Consider the following 27,470-nt stretch of genomic DNA (forward strand, 5'->3'; position numbering starts at 1 on the left):
GACTCTCTAAATTGAAGTGTTAATTATTTGAAAAAAAAAAACGCATATGTGTACCTTTAAATCAGATACCAGTCTGGGATCAGCCAAGGTGAAGGAGGAGATGTCCACGGACTCTCGGATGATCCGGTCCAGCTTTTCTGTGATCAGTGCCATCAGATCAGCAGTATTCTCCAGAGATGTCATCCTGACAAAAAGTAAAAAATAAGTGGTTATTATCTACAGTACTCAAATATAAACTATTAGTTAACTCCATCTGCTGATAAAGATCATATAATATAATTGAAAGCTCCAGAACTAGTAAATGGACATTGAGGTGAGAAAAGGGTGTTTTCAAAGTCAAGAATAGACTTTGAAACCAATAATCCTGTTATCATTATCATTATGATCATCATCATCATCATCATCATCATTATTGATCTGAGAGGTGCACAGTACCTGCTCTGGAGGCACATTTGTTGTCCTCTCCACTGCTGAGTCAGCTGCTCCCAGTCTCCTTCCACGTCACCCTTATCTTCCCTGGTCATCAGATGGGAGAACTGGGGTTGCTGGGTATACTGGCGCTCATACTCAAACCATAGAGCCTCTGTCTCCTGTTTTAAAGTCTGTTGAGGAGAAACGTATTAACAAAGCACTCAAAGTTACAATTTTCATATGGTGCAGTTTGACCTTGTGAGAACAAAACAAACTGCTCAGCAGTTTTAGATCGTAGAAAAGCACCAAGAGGCAGAGAAGCACACGTGAAAAACAGCTTTATGAGTATAATTTGAAAATGTGAAATTATAATGGTATCAAACAATTGCTGAATATGATTATAAAGTGGTGCTTTAACTTGCCTGCAGTTGCTTCTTTTGGTTCTGCAGGGTGGAGATGGTAACAGGGTCTGAAATAAACTCCTCCAAATGTTGCTTGTTCTTCTGGAGATGAAACTGAAATATCAAGCAGGACTTTCTGTACCTGCAGGGAAAGATTTACACATTGTTTCAATATGACATTCTCTGACACTGAAAGGCTGCATGGGAACAAAATCTGTGACATCAACTTCCTCTCACTTGTGTCTATGTTGTTGGTAACTATGTTGTTACATTTAGTTGATACAGGCAATAAAACATAAATTGTAAACATTTGTTGAAAAGATTTAGAAATGATAGATTTAAATTTCGGATTATGTTCTATTGCGCTTATCGGTCAGGTCTAACTCTACTCCACATGCTGAATGTCCTCCAAACAACACAAATGTAAGAACTGAGAAATCAACACAGACCTTTCCAGTACTTCCTGTTCGGAGGAGTGCTCTTCCTGTGGGGGGGCGGCTGACCCTGGGATGACGGTCCACTCTGCCTCCTGCTTGGTCTCCACAGTGTTACCCCGGACAACCACCTGTGAGATGGTAGAGTTGCATAGAAACAGTCCAGTGAAGACAAGAGGAAGAGATGGAACAGCCAGCAAAGCTATCCAATTACTGGGATTAGTGCCCTGCAGCTGGTGCTGTGTCTTGCACAGATCAGTCACAGCCAATGATACGGCTGAGCTTTTTTCTGACCAGGAAGACTTAAGGAAAGGCAACTTTAAATGCAATGTATAAAGTAAATAAGATTAATTCAGGGTAGTTTTTTTTAACTTTGTGTTGACATTTTGCTGGAATGGTTACAGAAAAACATCATATCAAATTCAAATATCAAAGCTCCACAGGCACGATTTTGATAATAATAATAAACTGAAGGAAAATGCACACTTTTTCTAGTGAGGTTCTGGTTTGCAAATATGGACCAAAGCAAGAGGTGAAAAGTAACATATTCATTCATTTAAAAGGCAGAATGAGTAGGATTATTCCTTAAAAACATAGACGCATACGAAAAGAATCCCCTTCAATCACTTATGTAGTGATCAGGTGCCAGATTGTAAGAGCGCATCCAAGAGGACGCTATGAAAATGGTTGACACATGCTCCTAAATAACGCAAATATAACACAGCAAAACGCCAAGCGGACAAAGCTCATTCCAAAACCAGAGCCAATCTGGGGTTGGCTTTCACCCGCTGACAAGCACATTAAACATAGCCGGCGGTCAGGGATCGTACACTTCTGGTGTCATTGAGCCGGGGAGGAGGGGCCTACTTCGAATGTTGAATATAAAAAACCGCAAACAGCAAATCCTACTCTCCCTGTCTTCAACTCTTCTATTTCTCTTGCATTCTTCAGTGACAGCACCCCGAAGAAGACAAAATGTGAAGGAACACGGAGGTCTAGGATCTCAAATAAAGAGTGATGAGTGTTATTTCTATGATGGAAAGCATACATGTCATGTGAGTTTGTTTTCAACAGGGAGCATTTTAGCCACATTACCGCCTGACTGGCCCAAATTATGATCTGTGAGCTGTCCAGTACGGAAACTGGTGGAAAATGATAATCACATATGAAATATTTACAATATTGAAGTGGCAACTAAAACTCAGAATCCAAACATCTTCTAAATCAAAGTGAGTGTGTACTACGTCGAAAGAAAAGTGGACTGAAAGCACCTCCATTAAGACAAGACACTCCAAACAAGCTATTTATATTACTGTTACTTCACTTTGCAACTAAATATGAGTTGAAAAATACAAATAGTTGTTTCTGGGAGCCCACAAAGCTGAGAAGATGGCATCCATGTAAAAGCCCTCATGAGCTCCTCCTACCTGTATGTGGGCTTGGGTTTGCTGGTTGCTCTGTGTGATGTGCGGTAGACGAGCTTTCGGCAGCTGCTCTTTGGTCAGAAGTGAGGGCTTTAGTTTTTTCGCCGACCCGCAGCCTGTACGTTGTGTCGGGTCATCCTCGTTCTCTGTCGGGACATCCTGAGATTGCAGATGGATGACCTCACCACACACAGGTGAGAGGTCTTGTTGTGGTCTGTCCACGCTTTGTTTCTGTGGGAGATCGTTGCTCTGCTGTGTGTCGGCCGACACGCCGGTCGCTCTCAGCGGGGTGTTTCCCCGGAGCTGCCGTCCCCTGCTGAGTTAAAAAAAAAGGTTTATCGGGGGGGAGGTCGGGGCCAGTCAGTCAGAAAGAATCAGTCCAGGAATCTCATTAAGATTAATAGACTTGAAGGATTACAGAGGGACAATTGTTAATAAATAAGCTGTCTGCTTCAATTCAACAATGCAGTTCAACTTAAATTAAATTCACAGTTTATAGACACTATAAACTGAATTCAATTCAAATGAAATTTTCTTAAACTAAAACCTGACTTACTTCCTAATGTTTTATGTGCTACCTACCAATACGTACATTGGCCAAATACTTACATCATTAAGGATGAACTTTATGAGAGCAAATTCAAAAGACTTTTCAATGATTACAAGGCCCTGTTTGGTGAAAATCAAGCACTGAAACTTGACTTGAGGTGCCACATGATATCAGGAAAAATATGATCTTCTCAAGTGTAGAAAGGTTTGTAAAATTGTTTATTTTCTTCACCAACACAAATGTCTATCATGTGGTTTTCTTCAGGGTGTGTAAGGTTACTTTTTATACTTGCTGTGGATCCAGAGAATTGTGGTAAGTTGACAAATGTGGGTGCTATGCAAAATAAATACTTTTTCAGGGTATTTTCTTTTCAATACAGACTTTCAATAGAATTATTTGCTTATGAGTTCCCAGTTACACTTGAGATTCAACACTAACACAAATGAAAATGAATCTGCACCAGTCTGAAGGAGTGGCTTGCTTTACCTTTGCTTCATAGCTGTTATTATTTCCTTCCTAAATGCAGTTATGTCCAATATATTATACCTCAATATGCACCTCCTTAGCATTATCTTACCAGTCAGAGGGGAGCATTGTGTCACTGGGTTGTGTTTCCTGATCTTCATCTGACTCCTTCAGTTGATCTGTTGCTAGGCAGGAGGACCTCCCTGGTGTTAGTGTTTCACACAGCTCTTGGAGTGAATCAACCTCAACAGTTGCAGCTCCGTCCATGACGGCCTGGAAGGAGGAATGTGAACTTCTGAGAGACTAAAATCATGTAGGCCCTATAGCTTTCTAATCTTTTCCCCGAAATCATTCAGGTCGCCATGCGGCACAATCAGATGTTAATGCCATGTTGTGGAGTTAGGACAAATACCTGTTGCTGTAGCAAAGAGTCATGGTCAGTCTGGTCATTGGCTTCGTGCAGAGCGTTAGTTTGCGTTTCACATTGCACAACAGAAGAGGAATGCTTTCCCTCTCTGATCTTAGACCACAAGATGGGAACAAAAGCGGCCATTTCTCTGCGTACATCCTGAGTGCACAAACAAGGCCTGGTTATAATGGTATATCATAGCTGTTAAGGCTAAAGTTAACCAGCATAATACTGAATTAATTGGGCTCTTTTGTTATGAATGTGTGTTACAGGATAACTCCAAAAAAGTAAGATATTGTAAGTAAAACAGTTTTAGGATCAATATCACTCTTATTTCTACTGGATGTATAACAGTCTACTGTGTACAAAACCCCGTCATACCTCCCACTGCTTTCTGACAGAGTCAGAGAGGAGCATCACGTCCTGGAGTTGGGGCCCAGTACAAAAGGCCCCAAAACCCTCGACAGCACCCAGGAACTCATCGAGGATGGCAGGCTGCAGGATCTTTAAAGCTCTCTGCACAGAAATACATACAGCTAGACAAACGTCCACAAACAAAACTGGAAGCTTCGCAAAGCACAACACCACCAGACCTTTGACGATTTTGTCCTAATTCTGAGATTTTGTTTCGAGTTTCCAAGGTCTGGGTGTTGTAGCATGACAAGCATTTGATAAATTGGAAGAAAGCTGGTTTTACAGTTACTTTGAATGTCTCAGACTTATTTGCAGGCGCTTAAGTGGATTTTTGTCAAATCCAATGAATAATCTGAAAGTAAAGACTTTGAAGTAGGAATATATTATTAATTCAAGTAAATCACTGTTTGAATAAATCAATTCAGAGCTTACACTTCTTTCAACATTTGGGTTAGTGATGCCCATATTCTCCATCATTCACTGTTTAAAACTGTACCTGTTTCCTCTTGGCCTGCGACTCTGAAATCTCTTTGCCACCGAATAACTTGATGGCTTGCTGGATGCGTCCTTGCAGACGAAACCTGGCCTTCTCCAGTCTGCTCCTTGCCATTGACTGGGCTTTTGAATGAACCTCACTGCGGACCATAACCGGTGGCTGTGGAGATGTTTTAGCACTCTGTACAGTGTTTGGCTGCCCTCTTATTCTAGATATCGATATACGAGTTTGTGAGGGAGCTGGGCTTTCCTCCTCCTCTGGGACTGGACTTGTCACATGTTTAGACAGAACTGGACTTTTTTGACACTTTGGTCCAGCAGGAGTTTGGATGAAAGCAGGTAGAAGTTGATCATATTGACTCCGACTTGAAGCTTGAGCGTGACACTTGGAAAGTGACTGAGGCTGGATCATGGGCTCGGGTTCAGCTTCTTTTACAGTTTGAGCAAGAGGAGAGTGAATATGAGGTATTGGTTCCCTCAACGGCCGGGCCAGCATTTGGATTTCAACACGGGGATTAGCAATGGTGGATTCATCCTGTGTGTTCAGGTGCTGCTTTTTAGGCCAAGCGTGAAGAGCTCTTGTCCTTTGTTGAGGCGAAATCTCCCGTGAAACCAGATTTGGGTCCTGGGTTAGCATAACATTCCCAATCTGGTCTACATGTTTGGTTTTGGCCACAACAAACAACCCTGCCTCTGGCTGTCTCTGTGTCTGATGGGCTTTTTTGACATGTTGCAGAAACCCAAGGGAACTAAACATTACAAGAATCTCCTAAAAAATGAAACAAAAAAACATAAAAATACATACATGAAAATATGAGTAACTGTTGAAGAACTGAAAGCTACCATACACTGATTTATCTCACCTGGCAGTGGGAGACTGCCTCTGAGATCCTGTCCTGCGTGCCAGAGGTACTGAGGTGCTGCAGAGGAGAGGTTTTCTGTACTCGTGCCACAAGGTCCTGCAGATCCCGTCCCTCAGTTACAACCCCGTTCTCCAGCTGCACACCTCGAGAGATCAGCACCTGGAGAGGATTATATAGCCCACATTGCATTATCTGTACTGAACCAAACATTAGCATAGTTTTACAACTTTAACAGGACACATGTATGCTTTATATTTGCCCCAAAGTCACACCAAAGGCACGCTCGAGTGGCCCAATGGCTTCAGCCCAAGTCACTCAAATCCAGTTTTGGCTCCATTTCAGTCTAATGTTAGGGAATGTGGAGATGCCCCTTTTTCATCAAGTCCCCTGGCCCATTCAGAGTCTAGCACAAGTTTATGTGCATATCTGGCAACACAGTCAACTGAAATGCCATGGGAAAAACGTGTCACACTACTACAAAACCCAAAGTAATTACTGGGAAACACAATGTAAAAACACAACAATGAGCCCATGAGATCAAACATGAGGACACAAGACAGTGAATTATCATTACAAACCTGGGGCCTATATCACTAAATTGTGCAACAGCATTGACCCCATTTGCTCTTGCTAATTCAGTTTCACAAATCAAAACAAACACTGTACTTAAGATCCATGAATGACCATGCAAAAGACCTGTAGGCAATTTGTGAAAGTGAACAAAGTTTTGGTTTGCTGACTTTGGCTGCAGATTCCAATGCAGAGCGTCCTCCGTGCCTTTTCTCCCTCAGGTGCTGGTGACAGTCCATAGCCTCTGTGCTCCAGCGGTCCAGCTCAGCCAGACGGCCCTCCAGCCTGGATGCAGCCCGCTGCAGCTCTCCACAGGTCCTCTCTGCGTCATCAAGTATCTGTCATGCAGATACAAGAAATCAGAACTGAACCCTATCCTTGGTTTGTCATACTACAACATGAAGAGCAGCACTATGTAAACAGATAATATATCAATAACAGATCGTATGAGAATGGTGTATTTGTAACAAGGGCTACAACTGCAGTGTTTCCTTTCTGTAGTCTGGTAGAAATAAATTGGACAGCACTGGACATGTGTTCACCTGTGCACTGGTTTAATAAAGCTTCAAAATGGGTTAAGTTAAAAACTAGAAGAAGGAACGAGGCCTGTTCAAACGTATCACAGTCAGTCAGACAGAGAGTTTTTGCAGCAGGGTACCTGTGGGAGATTTTGCTGGAGGTTCTCTGAGTTCCTTGTTTGATTGTATGGGGACGGACTGAGAGATGAAAGATCCATCCCGGCCATCTTTTTACTCAGTAGCTGGTAAAAAGTACAAGAAAAAAAAGAGAGTCTAGCTAGGGCATGGATAGATTTAAAAATCATTCTTATATTTTGAAGCTGATTCTCATCAGCTCATCAATCAATATATTTGTAGATTTTCCAACCTGTAGTTTCTGCCTGTTAGCCTTCAGTGGGACTGAGGCCACCTCCAGAGGCTGCCTCAGCAGCCTGCTGGCCTCCTGGGTCAGTGAATGCACCATTTGAAGGCACAGGGGACCAACACTGGGCTCCGATGATACTTCCTAAGAAAGACATGTTCATGACTAGCAGTGTTGGGGAGATACTGGTTACAAGTACAGAGTTACGCAATTCAATTACAAAATACATTTAATTGTAATCAGTTACAGTTACTGAGAACAAACTTATATGTAATAAAATTACAGTTAATAAAAAATGTCTGTGAATTCAAACGGGTTATATTCTTGTTAAATTTTGTGCAGAACACAATAATCATGCTAAGGCTCTGTTCCAATCTTAATTCAAATTATATTGAAGACATTCTAATAAAAGTTTGACAGTAATCAGTGTTGAGTACTCTGGTGAGGTTTACACTGCCTGGTTTAAGTTATGGTTTTAGGACATTAAAGATGTATTGCCCACTTTTAAACATTTGTTCAAAAAGTAATCAGATGTAACAAGTTACATTACTTTGGTGAAGTAATTTAAAAACGTTACATTACTTATTACATTTTTAGTAACACTGATGACAAGCAACCATTATTTAAATGTGTATGTCCCGTTGTCCCAATGTTTAAGCTTTTATGTCACATTTTGTCTTGTGACATTCAAAATAAAATAATAAGTGCTGATCCTAACAATTTGAGATTCATTTTGTAAATACAAACATTTAAAATCCTTTGTTTGTATTTAATCTGAACTGTACCTTCATGCACAGTTTGTGCCATGTGTGAAAAGAACAGTGAGAACATGCATACTTACAAACTTTGTCCTCTTCATGCATTCAGCCCACTTCATGTTGACCTTGCCGAGTTGCTCGGCCAGAGCGAGGCTGGTTGACGATTCTGTCACTTCAATGAGCACGTTCCCCGCCTCGTTCAACTTGGCCTGACATGTCGTCCACTCACTCATGTCCTACGGTAACCACACCACAATCATAATTGACTATTGCAGCTTGCAAACACTGGACTTCCTAGTGAGAGTCATAAATCAAATCTTTTTGAGTTATTCATTGACAGAATTCCAGACAAGAGGTTACCTGTGTCCCCACAGGAGGAGACTGAGCGTGTGAAAGTGTCTTCTGTGCCAGCCATGTCTGTAGAGAAGTAAGGCACTTGTTGTAAGCTTCCCAAGCAGACACCGCTCTCTCCATCATCCCTCTCACAGCCGTCACAGCCTGTGTGACCAGCTCAGCTTCACTTTCTGCTTCCTTCACCTGACGGGTAACAAGCTGGGAATCCTCACCTGAGTGGGGAGTGAAGAGTGTGTGGAGGTCAAGTCTTAAAATCTTCGCTACATATCAAAGATTAGGCTAGGGTGTTATGCACAGAGACTCATCTCATACCTAGTGCTGCCTTACTGGTGTAAGTATTCGCCTTCTCCTTCAGGTTCTGGAGAGCGCCCATCAGAATTAAAAGCAGCCCATGGCGCTCCACCGTTTCCTGGTCAACAAACCAACAGAACTAACTTTAGATGGAACTTTAAATGGACATTATTTTTAACTAAATGCCAAAAGTATATATTTTTCCCCAAGTGCTTTGAGAGTTAATTTGATATGATGTCATTCCTCGTTATCTCCAAATAATGCGGCTCACATTAGTATTAGTTTCTGGAGCTGGTGTAACAAGGTTTTATGTCCTGCTCTTTCAGATACGTACATGCCAGTCCTGCAGAAGCAGAAGCACCGCCTCCTGGGATCGGTAGGGAGCTTTCCAGGTCAAAACCTTCGCACTGATGTGGCCCAGGAGATCCAGTACAGTGTGACGGGTTTCCTGGAATTCCAACTTGATCCCTCGATACTTGGCTGTGACTCGGATATTAGTTAAGCTGTTTTCAAATACAGGTGTTAATGCATTATTATTTCATTATTTTATTGGAACCAAACTGCAGATAATTTAGATACAAGGGACTCAAAGATGTTTGGCTTTAAAAGTCCATGTGTGGATATAGATGTTAATAAAATTCTGCAATAACAGAAGTTGAACAATTGTGTCACGCACCGTCTTTTTATGTCATCAAACTTTTCAAGGGGCACGACTACATTTCCGAAGTCATCCATGTTGTGGAAGGTATCAAGGATAGTGACGAAGTGGCTCATCTCCTTAATGAAAGTCTGAAAAAACAATATTATTAGACGTTTCACGTCATGAACATGAATGGATTCATGTGGACATGAATCTGTTCATGTCCACAACTGCCTCATTCTCTCACAGTTGCTTCAGGGTTTCAGAACACTAGAAAATTGTAATTGTTTGATATTTGAGAACAGGACGGATCAAATCTGTTCTGCAGCTTCAACATAAAAAGAACCTTTTGTGTGTCTTGTTGAGCTCTCGCTTCTTTAGCAGCATCTGCATGATCTTTCGCTCTTCCTCCCTCTTCTGTCAGCGATGCCTCCGCACGCTGCAGCCACACAACGACTGAGTCCAGAGGAGGAGGAAGGCTCGAGTCCAGATCTAATTTACATCTCTGCAGCTGGGGAATGACATACACACACACACACACACATACACAACCTGGTATAAGGACAAAACCTGGTAATTGTAACGAGCGCTCTGCAAGAATGTTTCATTCATCTAGAGAGAGATGAAGGACATGAATCAGCTGGAGCCATTTTCCAGACTGAAAGCAAACTGGGAGCAAACGCTAGTCAGATTTTTCCTCTTTAATTCCATATTGCATTATGCTAAATACCAAATAAATAAAAAACACCACAGGATGCAATAACAATGGATTTCCTCACCTCCTTTTCCAGACGATCCCACGCTGTCCTGAGCGCACACTGCTCTAGGCTCAGCTCAGGGCAGCGTCTTGTGGCAGCAAGGAGGGTCATCACTGGTCTCCTTTGCTCAGTGAAGGAGCCAGCGAGGTTCTGAAACACCTGACGAACAAAACAAAGTAAAACGTATATGATCGCTGCACAACAATACAAAAATAAATACACACTAATGAATGTTTTCTTCTTTCAGCTCTCGACCTTTGTGTTTACATGGTATTTTTCTGCATAGCTTGATTCCTCTGTAGCCGTCCGTGCCTCTGACAGTTCCTGGTAGGCTTGCTGCAGCCAGGAAGTCACCTCTCGTGCTCGCTCACTTGAAGAGACCTACACTTACACAATTTGAACTGTCAGTTCTGTGTTAACAAAGGTGAAAAACTATTTTGGAGCTGCACAATTAGTACAAGAAGTATGAACCACACTCATATAGATAACAGTTAACTTCAACTGTGTTTCAGCACTATAACAGCAATGACTTTTGACCCCTATAAACCATTTTTTTTCAAATTTAGAATAGTCCTCTGCAGGAAGAGCCATGCATCTTATAACAGCTATCAATAAAATGTGTATCATTAATGCAAATTACAGTAAGAGAGAGAAAAGATTTGAAAACTGTCAAATACTAACTGAAGGACTTCTTTGCTCGGTGTGTAGCTATACCTGACGTAATGGTGAGACAGCAATTGCTGGAGTGAAGTGAGCGGGCAAGTTCACAGGTGAGAGAGATAAGGGCTGGACCAGAGGAAACAGCTACACCACCGCCACCAGAAGAGAAACAGGGAAAATAATGAACACCCCTCAGTTTCATGCAAGAGATTGTGGGTTCAAGCTTGAAAGAGGGAAGCGAAGCAGCATGAAACAGAGTACTAGTACTATGCAGTTACTCAAGCTTACGAGGGAAGATGCAGACGTGACTGAAAGCAATGCTGTCGTCTCTGCAGTAAAGTCTTTAGAAGGTGTGACACCGCCTACCTGCAGATGGTCATCGGGTGCTGGCATGTCATTAGAGTACTGTAGAAACTGGGCCACATAAGTCATAATGGACTTCTCATCGGGGTCTTTAACATCAACATCTGAGGTGTAGAGAAACACACAGAAAGGCTTTATTGTTGTTCAGTATGGCAGCAACTCAACTGTCATTTTATATGGTGTTTTCTTAAATGACATTCAGCAAAACCAGGTTTGTTTTTAGGTTTATATAATATATTAGAAAATAATACACTTTTTCTCTGTGCTTCCTTGGAGCAGTAATTGGTCCATTTGCTTATTCTAACTATTCCATTACAGCCACAGGTAATACCTTCTTTGTACAAAAATCAAGTTAACACAGTTATGTCTGGGGTAAAATGGGTGAACAAAGTACCATTCCTGTCATAACTACCATAGCGAAATTAGTCTTTAAAAAGACATCCATGGCAACTGTTTTTTTATGATTGGTATTAGTAATTTGCGAAACATTATTTAGAACTTCTCAACAATACTACTTCGTAAGCCTCACCCTGGGGCTCCAGCAGACGGGGGATGTGGAGCTCCCTCTCAGCGAGGTGAAACGCCTCCTCCAGGTTCTCCTGGTTGCTTCTTAGCTGGACCAGTGAGAGATCAGCCAGCTGTGGTCTGAGGGAACACAGGATGGCCAAGAAGGCCTCTCCACTTCTCCAGCTCGACTTAAAGTTCTTCACACTGATGGAGCAACCAACCCTAGAGCAGAAAAAACAAAATACAAAAGTGAAAGAAAGAAGAAGGGAAATGAATGAAGTGATGCTTAGGATTAGTGGCGTCTGTGACACTTTAAAGGGGACATATATATCATGCTTATTTTCAGGTTCATACTACGTATTTTGGGTTGCTATAGAACATGTTTACCTGCTTTAATGTTTTAAAAAAAACACAATTAAAGGCTTCGTTTTAGCACCTGTCGCTTTAAGACCCCCCTCACAAAATTGCCCAGTCTGCTCTGATCGGCAAGAAAATGATGGCGCACCAATGCAAAGGTAGTTCTCAAGCCGTGAGTGGAGATACTCAGATGGCGGGCGGAATATTCTAGTGAGTCTGCATGTGACATAGGAAGGAGAGCCAAATCTAAATGGCCTGTTGAATGACATGTTTTCTGATCCAGGCAGCTCAAAGAAAATGTACTAGGTTGTCTTATTTCACCGTTTGTGGGTTGGTAGGCATTTCAGATACCCAAATGTATGTGCACAAGCACTGAAAAAGTAAGTTGTCCCCATTAATGAAGTCCAGAATATACGACAAACCAATCAGGCGCTGAACCAGTCTTAATTATAACAACTGCAAACCTAGGCACATCAGTGGATAACTCACTTTAGGCATTGGTCCCTGACCCACATGAGCAGGGCCTTCTTGGCAGATAGTCGAAAGCGTCTGTGGAGAGGCGATGTCCGGCCTGCAGGGGCCGGACCAGGTGGGACTGGGCTGCCGGACCAGGAGTCCAGGCTGGCCAGAGAGTCGAGGGAGGAATGACAAGAACTGTAGGAGAGAGTGCTGGCCAACTCTTCAATCTAAAACAGAGATAGTGAGACAAAATATTGGATATCAAATTATCAGTATCTTTAAAATGGTTCATACATATGTAAAATCTGACAAAAAAATGTACAATTTACAGTCAGTACAGGCTCTAAGTATTAACGATGCATCACAAGATGCTGCTGCCTCTGTTTCTTCTTCTTCTGTTTCTCCTCCTAAGTTAATATGTTTTTGCCACTGGTACTTACATGACAGTGGAGGATGATGGTCCATATGAGTCCGAGGATGATGGAGGGTCGTCCATCTATGATATCTGGGATGTTTATGTTCACCAATTTGATCTACACCGACCAACCACAACAAAGTTAATACAAACACACTGCAGATTCAGATGCCTCGTCGGTTTTGTGGAAACTTACAGATTTTTTCTTGAGAAAGTTCAGTGCTGTCTCAATGTTGGCCCTCTGCTGGAAAACCCCTCGGCCCCTTTGTCTTTTCTGTGGAGACAAATTACAAAGTCAGCTTTATTGTGATAATAATGTTCATTTTAGCACAGTTTTGTGTGTGTGTGTGTGTGTTGTTGTTTTTTTTAAACCACCCCACGCTGGGATGAATTTGTAATCTATTTATTTCACTGATAACAGAATCACATAGTAGAACCTCACCATAGGTTGGCTACTCATCACCTCCAACAAGTCCAGCAGCTGTGATCCATCTCTGAGGTCGGAAAAGAGGTCTGACACAAATGAGGGGGGGCATCTCTGGAAGAATGCAGAAAAATGAATCTTAATAATACATCAAAACAAAGCAGTGGGCAAGTTCAATTAATTTCACCTGTTCCATCGACTACAGTAAGTGTCATTGTACTGATACTGAGATAACCCACATGTATGCATAGCCTAAGGTTGTATGCTTAAAATATACAATAAAATGTATTGCCTCTCTTCCCCTGCATATGTCAGCAGATGAAGGCTGTAAAGTACTGGCTGAGTGGTGGAGGGAGAAGACATGGAGGTCAGAGTAATCTTCACCCAGTGTATGGTTTAGTTGTCACACAAACTTGAGTCAACTACGGTAAAACTCAGGCTACACCCATGGCTACCGGGCAGCTACCGGGCAGCTACCGGGCAGCTACTGGGCAGCCACAAAAGTCAGAGACTGCAATTTCTGTCTTTCATCCAAAACCTGCTGCAGTGAAACTTGAGTCATTGAAAAGTTTCTGGGTCAAAGCTTTGGGTCAAGTCACAACAGTGAACATTGTCCTCTAGACAAACAGGAAGTAAATCCTCCTGGGTGTTGTCAGTGGAGTCAGATTGGTGTAACAGGTGGCAGGTTACGAACCAGTGATTTTAGAGCTCAGTCATAAGGACATGAGGTCATGAAGAGGTGTGTGGACTCAGATTACATGCTGTCCTGCTTCACTGAACCACTATTTATACTCCAGCCAAGTCTCACAAGCAGCTCAACGTCTTTTTCCAACAAGATCCATGGTGAACTGCTTCACTGCACCTCACTGTCTGATCAATGAGTCAGCATGTCTACAGCCTGCTTCATTTAATTCACAGCCCTACCACAGCATGACGTCATTTGTCAACTCTGTCTCTCTAGGTATAGACTTCTCCAAAATATTTAGTCATATTTGAATTATTGTCCAAATATTGGAGATTGAAAAGCATTCAAAACTCCAAGGATAATATATCCACACTTGTGATCGGGTTTTGCTTGCAACATCTCCCAAATTAAAAGCAGGTTTTTGAAAATATAGAGGACAAAATATCTCAAACTTTTACTGAACTGTACGTTAAAAATAAAAGGCCAACCGGTAGAGTATTTAAAAGGGACATATCATGCTTATTTTCAGGTTCATACTTGTATTCTGGGTTTCTCCTGGAACATGCTTTAATGTTCAAAACACACAGTATTTTTCTCACACTGTCTGTCTGAATATAATGTACCTGTAGTCACACTCTGTCTGAAACACTCTGTTTTAGCGCCTGTCTCTTTAAGTGGGTTGGTTGGCTCTCAGATACCCAAATGCATGTGCACAAGCACAATATGTCCCCTTAAAAATATTAAAAGTAAAGCCATGAAATACATGAGTAGCATATCCACCTGCAGTGTTGTGTAACATTCTCTCATCAGTCCCTTTCTGCGTCACTTCTCCAGCCTTTCTCTAACGTACTCAGTGATGTTCTCCAACTGCCACAAAGATAATCTCCAAAAGATATATCCTATGTGACAGCTGAATGTAAACCTTTGTGTGGGATATATTTGATAAAGCACTAGGTGTTTATTTAATTTTTTGATAATACATAGAAAAGAAAGGCTTTGAAAGGTGTGAAATAAAACCTTCCAGCAGCTTTTTTGACTTTTACAAATATATTTTTTCATCAAAATCGGTTGTGATCTGTTTCTTGTTTTCTTCAACAAATGCAAAGAAAATGTATATTAATGTATCCTTTAAGCAAATATATCTCAACTTACCTTAGCCAGTTGAGCATTTATCCAGTTGGTGAATGTTCGTCTCTGAATCTGCTCATGCTCCACTGTCGAGGAAACAGACAAACAAATTGTAATCTATACACATTCAGAACCACATGTATTTAAATGAGGTGGTTTCTGGCGACAGTTATGAAGCACTGGATACTAAAATCCTCTTTCTCAGTTATTTGATTTCTGTAACATATGAAACACATACAGTATATATGAGTATTTTTTTTTAATGGATTTTTGAAGCTTGTATTTAATTAAGTAGTAAATTGCATCCCTGGGTTGTTTCAGTCCACTTAATATGACAGTCTACGTGTCACACAAAGCACTTCAATACACTACAGTAGATTCCTCAAAAGAAACCAGATTTTCTCTGACGTTATGCTGCTGTAAAATGAAATGCTAATGCAGAAGTCTCAGAAGAGCAGTGGGAACCCTGGTCTGAGCAGCGGGTAGGTCATAAGCTACTCACCGACATCAGAGGACTGGAGGACTTTCCGACCCTCCATGCTCATGACTAATGGTCAAAACACCCCATCAACATATTGGGTGAAGATTCTACTTCACCAACATATGACTGCCTTCTGCAACAGTTAGATGACCCCGAGTGGCAAGCTTCCTCTTTAAGCTAAAGTAAGGCAACAAGACGGGATGGCTTCCAAAACCGTGACACACACACAGCAAATATACACTGAGACACACTCACAGTGGTGATGAACTCCCAGACAGACTTATGCACACACACACAGTGAGGGGATTTTGGGCATACATGGTTCTGAAGAGGTACCAGACTCGATCTTAAGCTTCAGTTGCCAAAACATAAACCTTTCACTATATAAAACATTATCAAGGCGTTCCTTGTTACGGTATAATTGCCTGTTTGCCCACTTTAAGAGTGTGCCCAAGCAGGAAATTCCTGAGTGTTTTTAATCACTCTGTCTCCACCCAGTTCACCTGACATGCCCACTGAAAACCACAGTATGAGTTTTCACCACATTCATAATAACTTCCTGATCCAAGCCATTGTAAGTTGGCATCTGTCAAATATTTTTCTCAGGTCAAATAAAAATCATAGATCTTAACACATGTTTATAACAAATATAATGGAAACACAATTTAATGTTGTGAAAGTATGTTTATAGTATATATATATATCAGTTTTTAAATCAGTTAGGTTTTAGTTAAAGTTACTGTGAGGAATGAAACGGTCTCAATTTAATACTAATGACTCTGTTTGTCCGTCATAAGTTAACTACAAATTCAGAGAGAAGCATTGCTCCAGCGGGACGAGGAGAGGTCAGAGCACGGCAGCAGCGTTTTCAGCCTTAAATGCTTCATCTAATAAAAGTTGGAGCCACATGCAAGTTTATTGTTGTGGACCAAACAAATATTTCAGAGACTGAGTAAAACTAAGAAGGAGAATTGAAATTCAGCAAATACAGAAAGATAGATATTATGTAAGTATTTGTAAAGATGAAGACTGATTAGTCCAATATGTCTAAGATGAAATCTATACACATGTGAAATAGCAAACAAATAGCAAAATACAAATTGTTAGTGCAAGTGTTGTGTCTACAGGATGTTTTCATCACTTTCATTTCCACTTTTTAGGAACTTCTTCAGGTTATGAATTCATAGTAGATGTTGTATGTCTCATCAGAGAGATGGACGCCACATTGAAGTTGTATCTCAACGCTTTTCAAAATGTGGCCCCCACTTCAGCACATCACATGTCACAACATCCACAAAAGTATACACTGACCTTGGAGGAGCATGTGCACGTTGTCGATGTCCAATGGAATGCCTCCATCGTCTTCCTCTGCTCCGCCTGAAGCCATGAAGCCTCCAGCCACAGCAAGCAACCTCAGGAAGGTCCAGGAGACATGGATTTGTAAATCGTCCACTCAAGAGAAATCCACAATGCCAAAAAAGGGAGAAAAAAAATGCCACGGGTGATTACTGCAGTGTCAGTGTTTCGCTTAGCTGCGTCCACTGCCTGATTATCCACGCCCTTACATTGACACACACTCAGATACACGTACACACATGCAAACGCTCAAACAAAGGCGCTCAAAGAGGAGGAATAACTGCTGTATGGAAAGAGCCACACTGTCATAACGTAGATATACAAAAATAGATGGCCTGGTGACAAATCTTCTGCATACCTGTAGCAGGGCTGTAGTCACTGAAGACAGCTCTAGTGCACACTGGATTACAATGAAGTAGAGTGTGTTCCGTGTGCAATAAATGTCCTCAGTGGTGTGCTTTCATATTGGCACAACGCTGCGCTCTGTGTGAGCACAAACAATGCTGGAAAGTCCCGCCCACGCTCACTGCAGGCCCAAATCACTCCTGCAGGCGCTCATACCTACTAACTTAGTAACCTTTGGGCTAAAAAGTAATCACATCCTCACAAACCCCAGGGAGTGTTTGAAATGCTGATCCTTGTTATTTGTGTTTCTGGAGGCAAAAACACAACAAGCACTTCAACTGATACCTCCCTTTTCTTCTTTTTGCTTGTGAGCTAGTGTAATAATAGCAACAGTTGAGAAACAAGGACACTGAGAAAGACCTTCGATTTGATGCATTAATGTGAAACTGTTTCAGGTCCCTGGTAGGGTTCACACTAACTCATGACTCTGCAATATGCAGTAATTAATAAAAACATTCAATTCTGCCTTCACTCTCTCAGTCAGTTTCCTGATGAGTTATTGCGATCTTTTATGTATTTTCCTATTCACCAGAGGACAAAAATGGTGCACCAACAGCAGAGCAAGTTCATCTTTACCCTTGAGAGCAGTGCCAATGTTTTATTTGTTGTTTCACTATGGTGAGCCGGCTGAGCTGGTGGACAGTCTGTATGCCACATAGCAGCTGCACCCTCACCTCAAATTCCTACCTCCGTCATGGCAGTGGCACAGGTGCCAAAAAGGAGAACAAGACACGTGATTTAATTGTTCCACTGCTAAGTCTAAACCTGTGCAGCATAACATCAAATTGGGGGGAAAGGATCATGCCATGATAACAGTGTGTAACAATGTGAGGAGTGTACTTAATGGTAACAGTTTGAATTTTCAGATGGCTGAACAATACATCCAATTTTACACACCTTTACTTTGTATTTCTGGGGACCATGTCAGATTTTCTTTCTAAACATACTGTCAGCTTTGCTCAGTAATCATCAACAGAAGGAATCTTGAGATATACTAAAATTAGCTTCAAACCCACGATTCTTCGTCTCATCATTATTTCACTGTTGTTTTTTTAAGTGTTAACTATAATTATTGTAAGTAAGCTTTTAAGTCAGGTATAACATTACATATACAGTATCTATTGACTGTATTCAAAATAAGTTGATCAATTAATTCTGAATCTGTGAACAGCACATTATCCCCAGATTTCAGATTCCATACAAAACTAAAAAACAAGATCACTCTGTTTAGCCATTATGGTAAAATCCTCAAGGTGGAGCCAAGACAGAGCCAGACAGGTCACCAATACGTTACTCGTGTACCTCCAGCTGGTGGCGCTGCGTACCAAAACACGTACGACATCCTACACAATATGAGAGTAGAAGAAGAACTTACCACGACTTTGACGTTTAGCAGCAGCGCTGTTCCTGACCTTCTCACTGCAGCGTGACAAACTGAAAGGTAAGAGAAGAGTTAATACACTAACTTAGCAAAGTCACGTTGGTAATAACAGAAAACAGTTGTTGCCTTAAACTACAGCCATTTAAACTGAATGGTATCTTACGTACTTACTGTGGTGTTATGTGCAACCTGTGCAGATGTACCCAGCTAGCTAGCTAGCTTCTTGCTAGTTTGCATTCTCTCTACTTGTACAGCAGAGAAGACGCTTAATACGCCAGCCAGGGTCCATTCATTGATAGAAGTAGTTAGCTGGACAAGTTACATGACCGCAGTATAGACATCAGCTATTTATTTTACGTCTGCTTTTAAATATTCTCTTCTGTGCTGTAATGCTAACGATTTGGAGGTGGTACTGTTAGCACCATGAATGGCGTTAGCAAAATATGTTACCTTCAGTTATGTTATTGGACACGTCAATGAAATAACGATGTCTCTTATCACACAAACAGTAAAGAGAAGGGAAGTGAAGTTATCGCTTCATTAACAGTTGCCTGTTGTTTTGATCAGTGTCTCCTTGGAGTGGATAGCCATTAGCTAGGCCTGACACAGCTGAGGGTCAGGGTAGCATTCAAGCAACCAAGTTGACTTTATGTTGAGTGACCACATTGTCTGAATGAAGGAACCCAGTTTCTAAAACGTAGCTTCAGTCTGTATTAGTGCAGCCTGATTTATTTATTTAAAGGGTTATGTCAGAAGAAGAAGCTCTAAGGATGAATTCAATATCCAAACGTAGTCCTGCAGTTAAGCTTAAGAGCAACACAAGCTTTCTCTGTAGATAATGCATGACATTTTGGGCTAGGTCTTCTGATGTTTCAGTCATGCCTTCACTGAAATGATCTTTTATGTCATTGCTTTACCTGAATACATGAGCACTGTTTTGAATCTATGCTTGTTGCTTTCCTCCCACAGATGGCCGGACGCGTTTTTGCAAGCTGGTGGTCCAAGATGAGCCCTTACTACACTAAGGCCTACCAGGAGATGTGGGTGGGCGTTGGCATCATGTCCTACCTGTACTACAAAGTTTCCTATGGAGGTGTGTTCAAGGCCCACTAATGTGTGCAACATGTTGAATGCAAACTGAATGTGGAGTAATGGCGTTGTCTAGTTGACATAAGGTTAGAGGTTTGAATAGTCAGTCTTTGCACGTCTTTGTGCTTGGCGAGTTGGATGAATCTGCAAAATGCACCAATAAATATAGCACAACAAAGGCAACTGTATAAGTCAGTTTGTCTTCCAGTAATGCTGCTTAAATTTAAGTAGATGTAACTTAGATATAATTAAAATGCAGAGTGTCTCAGTGAGTAATATCTGTTGTTTCTTTCTATTCTAGGCAAGAAGGCTGTGGCAGACAGTAAGTAGCCAAACATTTTATTTATTCATACTATGTAGTTGTAATGGGGCAATTATTATATACTGCAACACAATATACATTTGTCTACCATCAGACTTTGCTTTATCATTTGGAGCTGTCTCTAATTATCCCAGACCTCTTGGTGCATTGGCCAATCAATGAGCAGGACTGATGTATGGCAATATTGAGTTTGTTTCCATCAATGTATGAGCTATTTAATAAGCTGTTTACAAAATGGAAAATAAAGATGTTAGTTTCAAACACAGATGTTAGAGTGATTACCTGATTACCTATGTTCTGGGATTCTACAATCAGTTGTATGGAGACAGGGTGCAGCAGTGAACATGATTTTAAGCTGCAGGATAAAATGTTGGATGTGTCAGATGTTGTGCAGCTGCATTTCCTCTAGATGTCACCGACACACTGACTTTACCGGCTGATTCATTTTGGGGGGTTTTTTTGGGTGCGGGAAGACATTCACTATGGTCTGCCCATGCTTAGGTGGACAGGGTTCATTTAATTGATTCGTATTATTAAACATGTCTCTTTTTTTGTTGTGCTCCTCTTCTTTTGCAGAGCCTGCCCATTGAGTTTTCCACCATGCCGACCACCCCCCCTCCACCTGCTCTGAAATGAGGCCCAATCGTTAGTCCAGAAGTCCAGCTTCATGTTTGAATTTTTGTTAATAATGAACAAATAAAGTTGCTATCTAAAAAACAACAACTTTTATTTCATTGTTTGCTTTGGAGTTAGCTGTGCATTGTTGTGACTATAAAGTAATGCCACATAAAACCAAATTATACAGCGATGACTGTAGAAGAAAAGGATATCAACAAAATGGTGTAATCGTCAATGATTTAAAAAAAGATAAAACAGTTTAACTACCTAATGCATGCCAATTATGTGTCTTGCTCAAAAGTACATCCGAGGTTTAGGGTGCAACAAAATGATATTCAATAACTATGAATCCATTTTATAATCGGTCATTGTAGCTCTTTGGTTCAGTCCAGATTATGTGCTCCTTTTTTATTTTCATGTCTGCCATATCCAGTTGTGAGAGAATGGATGAGCCATTAATAGCCAATGAATCACAGTATGGATTACGTTTTAACAGAGGGAATAAACCACAGCATTCCCATATGTGGTGTCAGGGGGGGAAAAAATTGACAGCAAATGAATCCGTTTGTGTTTACAGTTTGGTTCACTGAACTGAGAGTGAGTCGACCAGAGTCCTGCCCGGGGCCAGAAGTTTAGTGCTGGGTGAAGAGGTGGATAAACTGATTCCACTTCCAATACAATCTGTGTGTGCCAGTGACTGCACTATATGGATATGAACAATAGTTTAAAATCATATGTCAATTCTATATTTTACTCTTACTGCTTTTATTAGCATTATTATTCTATTTTATCCACTGTGGCTGTTATTATTAGTCATTATTTTTCATTATTGTGTTTAAGCTAAACATAAAATCAACCCCGAATTGAGCTTTGCCGACTCCTAAAATATGACTCTTTTTTTTTTTTTTTTTTTTACAACTCTTCCAAATCTAGAAATCATACAACTGTGCCTATTGATGACATCATACTGTAGCTGCAGTAGTCTGTGCAGGATTGCTCCCGTGGGACTGAGATGAATCGATAGCTCTTGACAGAAGGGATGAGATACTGGTCCGGTGTGTGGGCATTCATGAATTTGTTCTACCGTAATGCTACATCATTAAATAAATGTCTGGCCCGAGTGTCTGGGGGAGCTGTCACGGTTACTTCCTGCTTCTAGTGCCAGTTATCCTGCCACGGTTGCCTGAATATACAAAGTACATCAAGTGAAAAGTAAGTAAAAGCACATGAGTACTGATGGTCTTTAAGGGATTGTAACATCCAGTCACTGAAGTGTATTTCATTGGATTGTTTTTGCTACTAAGTCTCATTTTAATGTTGCAGTTGTCTACTTTAGACCCAGCATCAAATGGGATGAGTTTTGAGTAGTTCCAAGAGGGTTGTTTTTTTCCTTCTAACATTGTTTCATTTGAATATTTTTAATAGATCAATGTTGATTTTGTATGCAAAATCCTAATCTGCAGGGCTAGGAGTAATTGTGAAATGAATGCAAAGCAAATGCAGTGAAATCGAGGAGTAAAGTTGAACAAAAAAATAGAAACACTCAAGTAAAGCACAAGTTCTGCATCCCAGTACATCACATAAGTACATAAATATAGACAACTGCCCATTCCATACAGAAAATGTCAAATGAAATGACTTGCATACCATCTCATTTGAACATTTGATCTTAAAATGAGCCCACAGCAGGCCAGGAAAATGTTGAGCAATCATGCCTAGACAGAAAGTCCCCGCATCTATCACTTCCCACCCACGCACCAGTTCAGATGTGGACATAGTGGTGCAATAATTGATGGGGAAAGCGTGAAGATAGAGGGCTGCTTATCAAACAGTAAACTTGGGAAAAATAGAAAGCAAGCTTCTTGACGTCTACACTGGATATGTGATCTCCGATTATAATGACACCTAATAAAAATCTAACTTCGACTGACTGCTATGCAGTTTTCGTGTGTGTGTGTGTGTGTGTGTGTGTGTGTGTGTGTGGGTGGGTGGTAGCGCTGGACAAACGCTGACGGACAGACAGGGAGAAAGAGAGAGGGCTCGCGCTCCCTCCCACCGCTCGTGCTGTAACTGCGCTCCGTCTTTCCCACATTCGAACATGGCGAAACTCTTTACCATTATACCACCACCATCACCCTCCTTCACCTCATCGTCATCACCACCACCACCACCACCATTATCTTCCCCATCATCATCATCATCACCATTATCTCCGGTAGCGTGATGACCCGGGAGGATGGAGAAGCTGTCGGCGAGCCTGTCGGAGATCACTTGGAGCCCGTTGGCGCTGCCGCTGGACGCGGTGGTCAGCAAGTTCCGTCTGCCCACTCTGGTCCGCCTGGCGCACGGTAAGAGACGACCGTGACCAGGGGCCTCGAGCTCCAGCACGACCGGTGGAAACTTTTGCTGCTGTTGTATTTTGATGACAACAAGTCTAACGCTCCACCGTCGTTTCATAGCCCAGGAGTTTTTAGTAACTATGACAGTAATGATGATAAATAACGCTAAATATAGTTTTCCGGTCAGCAAAAGAGGGTAAACTCAAACTTTCATCGGGGGGGAAGTCTCTTTCAAGTGTTTTTTTTTAACCAGTGTAACGACGCTGGCGGTGTAAGAACAAGTGTAGCAATTTACTGAATAATCTCGACGGTGTCAAGAGTGACAGGAAAAAAATACCACTTCCGGTCACATCCTTTCAAAAATAAATACTTTACCATTGTTAATAAGGGGAAAAAAGCTTTTACAGATGAATTAATAAAATATATAAAAAAGATGTATTCTATTATAATTTTGTAATCTATCACCAATTTAGAGGGTAACTTAAAGGAGTAATTTTAATCCAATTAAAATGTGTCTTTTTAAGGAAAATTGGACAAATAAGTGTTGCATATATGCTTGTAGATGGTGTCTCACTAACTAGATGTTGTTAACCTACTTTGACATCTTTACAAGTTAATGGCTGATAAATTGATACTCCACCAACCAGAATTGCTGAAAGGTGTCTCTAGTAAACTGCACACAGTATTATCGTGGCGTGAGGCTGGTGATGTTCTATATATATAAATGAACAGAGATTAGAGACACTCTCTGCTGTTATGAGACAGTAATATAGTTAGTCTATTAATTAGATGAGTTAATTAGTTCCTGCAGAGTCACTTTCATCAATAGATCTTGGATGGGCTTTGCTATTTTAGCACCACTTTTTTATTTTTGCTGACGGGCTCAATAAAGATGTGGCTCAGATTTGGTTTGAATTAAAGTAACTAATGAGTGCACACATTAGTCAAATTAAGTTTTTACTCAAATTAGTTGTGCTGTCAAATACAGAAATACTCAAATTAGATTAGATGGAGTATTTATGGATTTAGACAGCATTGCTTCCAACGCAACTTACTTATAGGCCTTCTCAATCAATCGTTTGTGTTTTTGTTCATCTTGTGCAACATTATTGGATATTATTGATGTAGTTTGACAAAACTTTTGGGAAGCCACTATAGTTTTTGGGACACAAAGTATGGAATATATTGACACGTTTTACTGACTGGCCCAGCTGTGTGGGCACATTTGGTGGTCTTATTTTGAAAATAACGCCGCTCTATTTCCGTTATTATTTTGTTAAAATGTGGCTACCTTGATGCGGCTGCAGCATTCTTGTTCTCTTTTCTGATCACACCAACCCACTGACTTTCATAAGGGCGCCATTGAGTCGCATTTGTGTTCACTTTTCTATTATTTGTTGCATGTTTTTGCCGCGAACATGATTCTCTGCTTCACCACATTTGGTGTCTTTACTTTGGGAGCGGTCGATGGGTGTCATCATGGCCAAAGTTGTTCCAGTCCAGCGAGGCCTGGAAAGCCACAAAGTGTCTGTTGTGCTGCTGAAGTGCTGCTCAATTCTTTTCATATGTAAATGATGTAATCTGTCGGTGAATGTGGTGAATACTAAGGAGCAGCGACGAGGAGGAAAACCTCAAACTTTCCTTCCTCGACAAAAGCGCGCACCCAAGCCATGGCTCCCCGAAAATCACGCACCTTACTTCTTTACGCGCGTGCATTGTATTTACAGAGAGAGAGAGAGCGAGAGAGACCACCCGTAGGTGTTTATTAACTGCACTGTAGTTACTCCACAGAGGCCTAGCTGCTTGTTTGCACAACCAGCCAACACAGATGGTGGTTAGTTATTTACAACAGGGCATGATGTCAGCATTTCGTGCTGGTAATTGTTTTGTAGTCTACTGTTAAAGATGGGACTATTTGTTTTTAAGTATTTTGACCTTGTGGTATTGCCACTTGCACTTAGAGTCTGGATTACTCAGGATGATTCACCTCACTGTTGACAGTTTTGAGTAGGGAATTGGTCCAATGTGCATTTCAGACATCTGGACTGTCGCAATAGTCAATACATAAAATACACGCTCGGTACCACTCCGAAATCCCCAGAATGTGCACTAATCAAACTAAAAAGGAAAAATGCAGATCTCACACTCATAAGAGAAATGGTAGACCTATCAGCACTCTCAGTGTTAAATTGTCCCAGACTCTTCAATGTGGAACAGCGATTTCAGAAATGTGGGACACTGAAATGTCTCGGCCAAAATCACCTTAATTCCTGTAATAAGGAATGCTCTTTCCTGGAGCGATTCTTTGGCTGCCTCTCTCTCTCTCCATCTGTGTCTGGTGTTCTCTCTCTTTCTTATTTCTCTCCTTTGCCATTCTGAAATACATCTCATTGAATTAATCAATAATATGCACAGAATGAAGTAGAATTGTTTTAATAAATTCTTATGAATGTTTGAATATCTGTTATTGAAATCGACTACTATCCACTCAACTCAGACATGTGTCTCTTCCACTATCCCTGACTTTAAAAAGACAAGGGTACTCCCTTCGTGCACGCATACGTCCGACCACAAAAAAAAACCACGTACCATTTTAACAGAGGTGCAGCCACCCCCAATTATTGAATATAATTTGTTTTTCGACTTCAATATCTAAAGTAAATAATGCATAAGAAGACTAAAACCCTGTAAATAATCCAAATGTACATGAATGACTCAATAACCACGAGGAATACGAGGGGAAAAGGTGTCCTTTTGCGATTTGGGGCGAAGTGACCCTTTAACGTGCAGAAAACCTTTGACATCTCATCTCATCGTGTGTCCCTGTGTCTGTACTCAGCCGTCCGTCATCGTGGTTGTTCGATTAAAAGGCTCGGTACAGCAGCAAGAACAAAAAAAAACGTGCATCCATGGGATCGGTGTGTGAGTCTGTGAGAGGGAGCTGTGTGTGTGTGATGTGATTGAATTGTACCGCTGTGCTATCAGCGGAAATCAATGCTGTTGTGCTACATGATGGCTCTAGTGAAAGCTGGAGAGCTGTGTGTGTGTGTGTGTGTATGTGTGTGAGGGGGCTGTGTAATAGTGGGTTGTCAGTTGCATAGTGGGATCCTGATGAGTAGGTTAGGGCTGGTGAAACGTCACTGATAGTGGTAATTATGGACACTGAATCCTGAATGCATGTGTGTGGGAGGAGTGGTTTAGTGTTTTCCATCGCTGAGCTACTCAGTGTGACCATAGAATTAAGACAAAGTAAACTGTTGTTTCATCAGCCCTCAGGCCTGGCCAGACTATTTGTTGATCCTAACCCATTTCTGTGTGTCAATGTGTGTGCGCTCCAGGTGAATGTGTGGAGGGTCTGTCGGAGGAGGACGTGGTGCTGTTACACTCCTGTCGTCAGTGGACCACAGTGACCGCCCACAGCTTAGAGGAGGGACACTACGTTATCGGACCCAAGATAGACATCCCTCTGCAATACCAGGGTGAGCGTGCGCAAACACACACACACACACACACACACGCACACAAACACACTGCATTTCTACACGAGGAGATGACACGCAGGGCACCGGTGCCAAGGACTCTAACGGGAGCCCACAATCTTACCGGGTGAGCTAGAGGTCGCCCCAAAAAATGTCTTAATAGTTAGTCCAAATGTCATCCGTAACCTAAAAATATTTCCCCGGAAATTGTCCATTTCCTCTGAGTAGGAAATAAATGTCATAAACATTTTTGTCACAGGGCCAACATTTTTTTCACTTGCTCTATTTATGTCAAATGTCTCTTTGGGAAAACAAACACACGAAATAGACACAGTAGCATTAGATATTGGCAAGTGATGTCTGATGGGTGTTTATGTTCTTGTTATGAATAGCAGGATTGGTCACCATGCTCTAAAGATACATTTGTGTGTCAAATGATGCACGAGACAAGAGGATTTCAACAACCTGAAAGTTATTTAAGGTTGAACTAAAGGAAGAATTAACTCCGCTCAGCTAGAACCAAAACCCACATTCACACATCCAATCAGCCGCTGTAGATGTGACCTTCCCCGTGTCCTCGTCTCCATTGACCTGTCGTCTTCCTGCTGAATGAGTCTAGTCAGTATGACCTCACTGGTGCTCAATCCACACAATCCCATAGTTCCGACTGTCCTGCCGGTCACATCATTCGCTGTGTAACTGGATCCTAATGCCTCCTCTTCATTGTTTCCTCCACCGATGGAGTGCTGATGTCACTTCACAGTGCTGCCGCCTCTCAGGCTCTTTTTCGGAAGAATGAAAGAACACTTGAGTGGGAGGAGGGGGGGGGGGGGGGGGGGGAGGAGGATCCAGTTACGGAAGGGGAGGGACCCTAGCTAACAAAAGA

General features: G+C 41.5%; 3 protein-coding genes across 17 annotated transcripts in view; 2 read left to right on the plus strand and 1 right to left on the minus strand.

Moving 5' to 3' along the window:
* Positions 1 to 17,421, minus strand: part of syne2a (spectrin repeat containing, nuclear envelope 2a) — an 80,509-nt gene extending 63,088 nt beyond the window's left edge. For 9 of the 15 annotated variants that reach the window (XM_031861798.1, XM_031861804.1, XM_031861803.1 and 6 more), the window contains exons 1-30: positions 16,907 to 17,421; positions 15,139 to 15,200; positions 13,320 to 13,415; positions 13,074 to 13,151; positions 12,903 to 12,995; positions 12,493 to 12,689; positions 11,669 to 11,868; positions 11,143 to 11,243; positions 10,831 to 10,920; positions 10,384 to 10,497; positions 10,138 to 10,275; positions 9,705 to 9,869; positions 9,395 to 9,507; positions 9,053 to 9,221; positions 8,740 to 8,836; positions 8,434 to 8,639; positions 8,157 to 8,309; positions 7,322 to 7,459; positions 7,095 to 7,196; positions 6,607 to 6,774; positions 5,867 to 6,025; positions 5,005 to 5,772; positions 4,476 to 4,610; positions 4,098 to 4,253; positions 3,798 to 3,958; positions 2,674 to 2,986; positions 1,262 to 1,377; positions 834 to 954; positions 436 to 602; positions 55 to 184 (exon numbers count right to left, since the gene is read on the minus strand). In XM_031861798.1, the coding sequence (XP_031717658.1) occupies positions 55 to 184; positions 436 to 602; positions 834 to 954; positions 1,262 to 1,377; positions 2,674 to 2,986; positions 3,798 to 3,958; positions 4,098 to 4,253; positions 4,476 to 4,610; positions 5,005 to 5,772; positions 5,867 to 6,025; positions 6,607 to 6,774; positions 7,095 to 7,196; positions 7,322 to 7,459; positions 8,157 to 8,309; positions 8,434 to 8,639; positions 8,740 to 8,836; positions 9,053 to 9,221; positions 9,395 to 9,507; positions 9,705 to 9,869; positions 10,138 to 10,275; positions 10,384 to 10,497; positions 10,831 to 10,920; positions 11,143 to 11,243; positions 11,669 to 11,868; positions 12,493 to 12,689; positions 12,903 to 12,995; positions 13,074 to 13,151; positions 13,320 to 13,415; positions 15,139 to 15,200; positions 16,907 to 16,982 (4,782 nt within the window). In that variant the 5' untranslated portion in view covers positions 16,983 to 17,421. The remainder of the gene's footprint in view (positions 1 to 54; positions 185 to 435; positions 603 to 833; positions 955 to 1,261; positions 1,378 to 2,673; positions 2,987 to 3,797; positions 3,959 to 4,097; positions 4,254 to 4,475; positions 4,611 to 5,004; positions 5,773 to 5,866; positions 6,026 to 6,606; positions 6,775 to 7,094; positions 7,197 to 7,321; positions 7,460 to 8,156; positions 8,310 to 8,433; positions 8,640 to 8,739; positions 8,837 to 9,052; positions 9,222 to 9,394; positions 9,508 to 9,704; positions 9,870 to 10,137; positions 10,276 to 10,383; positions 10,498 to 10,830; positions 10,921 to 11,142; positions 11,244 to 11,668; positions 11,869 to 12,492; positions 12,690 to 12,902; positions 12,996 to 13,073; positions 13,152 to 13,319; positions 13,416 to 15,138; positions 15,201 to 16,906) is intronic. The other 6 variants (XM_031861805.1, XM_031861795.1, XM_031861792.1 and 3 more) reach the window with 5 other exon arrangements.
* Positions 17,422 to 18,689: 1,268 nt separating this feature from the next.
* atp5mj (ATP synthase membrane subunit j) lies at positions 18,690 to 20,868 on the plus strand. Its single transcript, XM_031861718.1, has 4 exons — positions 18,690 to 18,797; positions 19,707 to 19,830; positions 20,128 to 20,148; positions 20,725 to 20,868. Exons 2-4 carry the CDS (start codon positions 19,707 to 19,709, stop codon positions 20,736 to 20,738), a joined length of 159 nt encoding a protein of 52 aa, XP_031717578.1. The 5' UTR covers positions 18,690 to 18,797; the 3' UTR covers positions 20,739 to 20,868.
* A 1,878-nt stretch (positions 20,869 to 22,746) lies between these two features.
* gareml (GRB2 associated, regulator of MAPK1-like) overlaps positions 22,747 to 27,470 on the plus strand; it is a 15,145-nt gene continuing 10,421 nt past the window's right edge. Inside the window, exons 1-2 of the mRNA XM_031861723.1 lie at positions 22,747 to 23,114; positions 26,444 to 26,584. Coding sequence (XP_031717583.1) covers positions 23,003 to 23,114; positions 26,444 to 26,584 — 253 coding nt within the window. The 5' untranslated portion in view covers positions 22,747 to 23,002. The remainder of the gene's footprint in view (positions 23,115 to 26,443; positions 26,585 to 27,470) is intronic.

Source organism: Anarrhichthys ocellatus, unplaced genomic scaffold (assembly GCF_004355925.1).
Source record: "Anarrhichthys ocellatus isolate YVR2014 unplaced genomic scaffold, GSC_Weel_1.0 scaffold25, whole genome shotgun sequence".
Taxonomy (NCBI): Eukaryota; Metazoa; Chordata; class Actinopteri; order Perciformes; family Anarhichadidae; genus Anarrhichthys; species Anarrhichthys ocellatus.

Bases quoted from the DNA above. Each gene is read 5' to 3' on its own strand.
- atp5mj (XM_031861718.1), top strand. From the start codon at position 19,707: ATGGCCGGACGCGTTTTTGCAAGCTGGTGGTCCAAGATGAGCCCTTAC. The intron at 19,831-20,127 runs GTGTGTTCAAGG...TTTCTATTCTAG, and splicing joins CTACAAAGTTTCCTATGGAG to GCAAGAAGGCTGTGGCAGAC.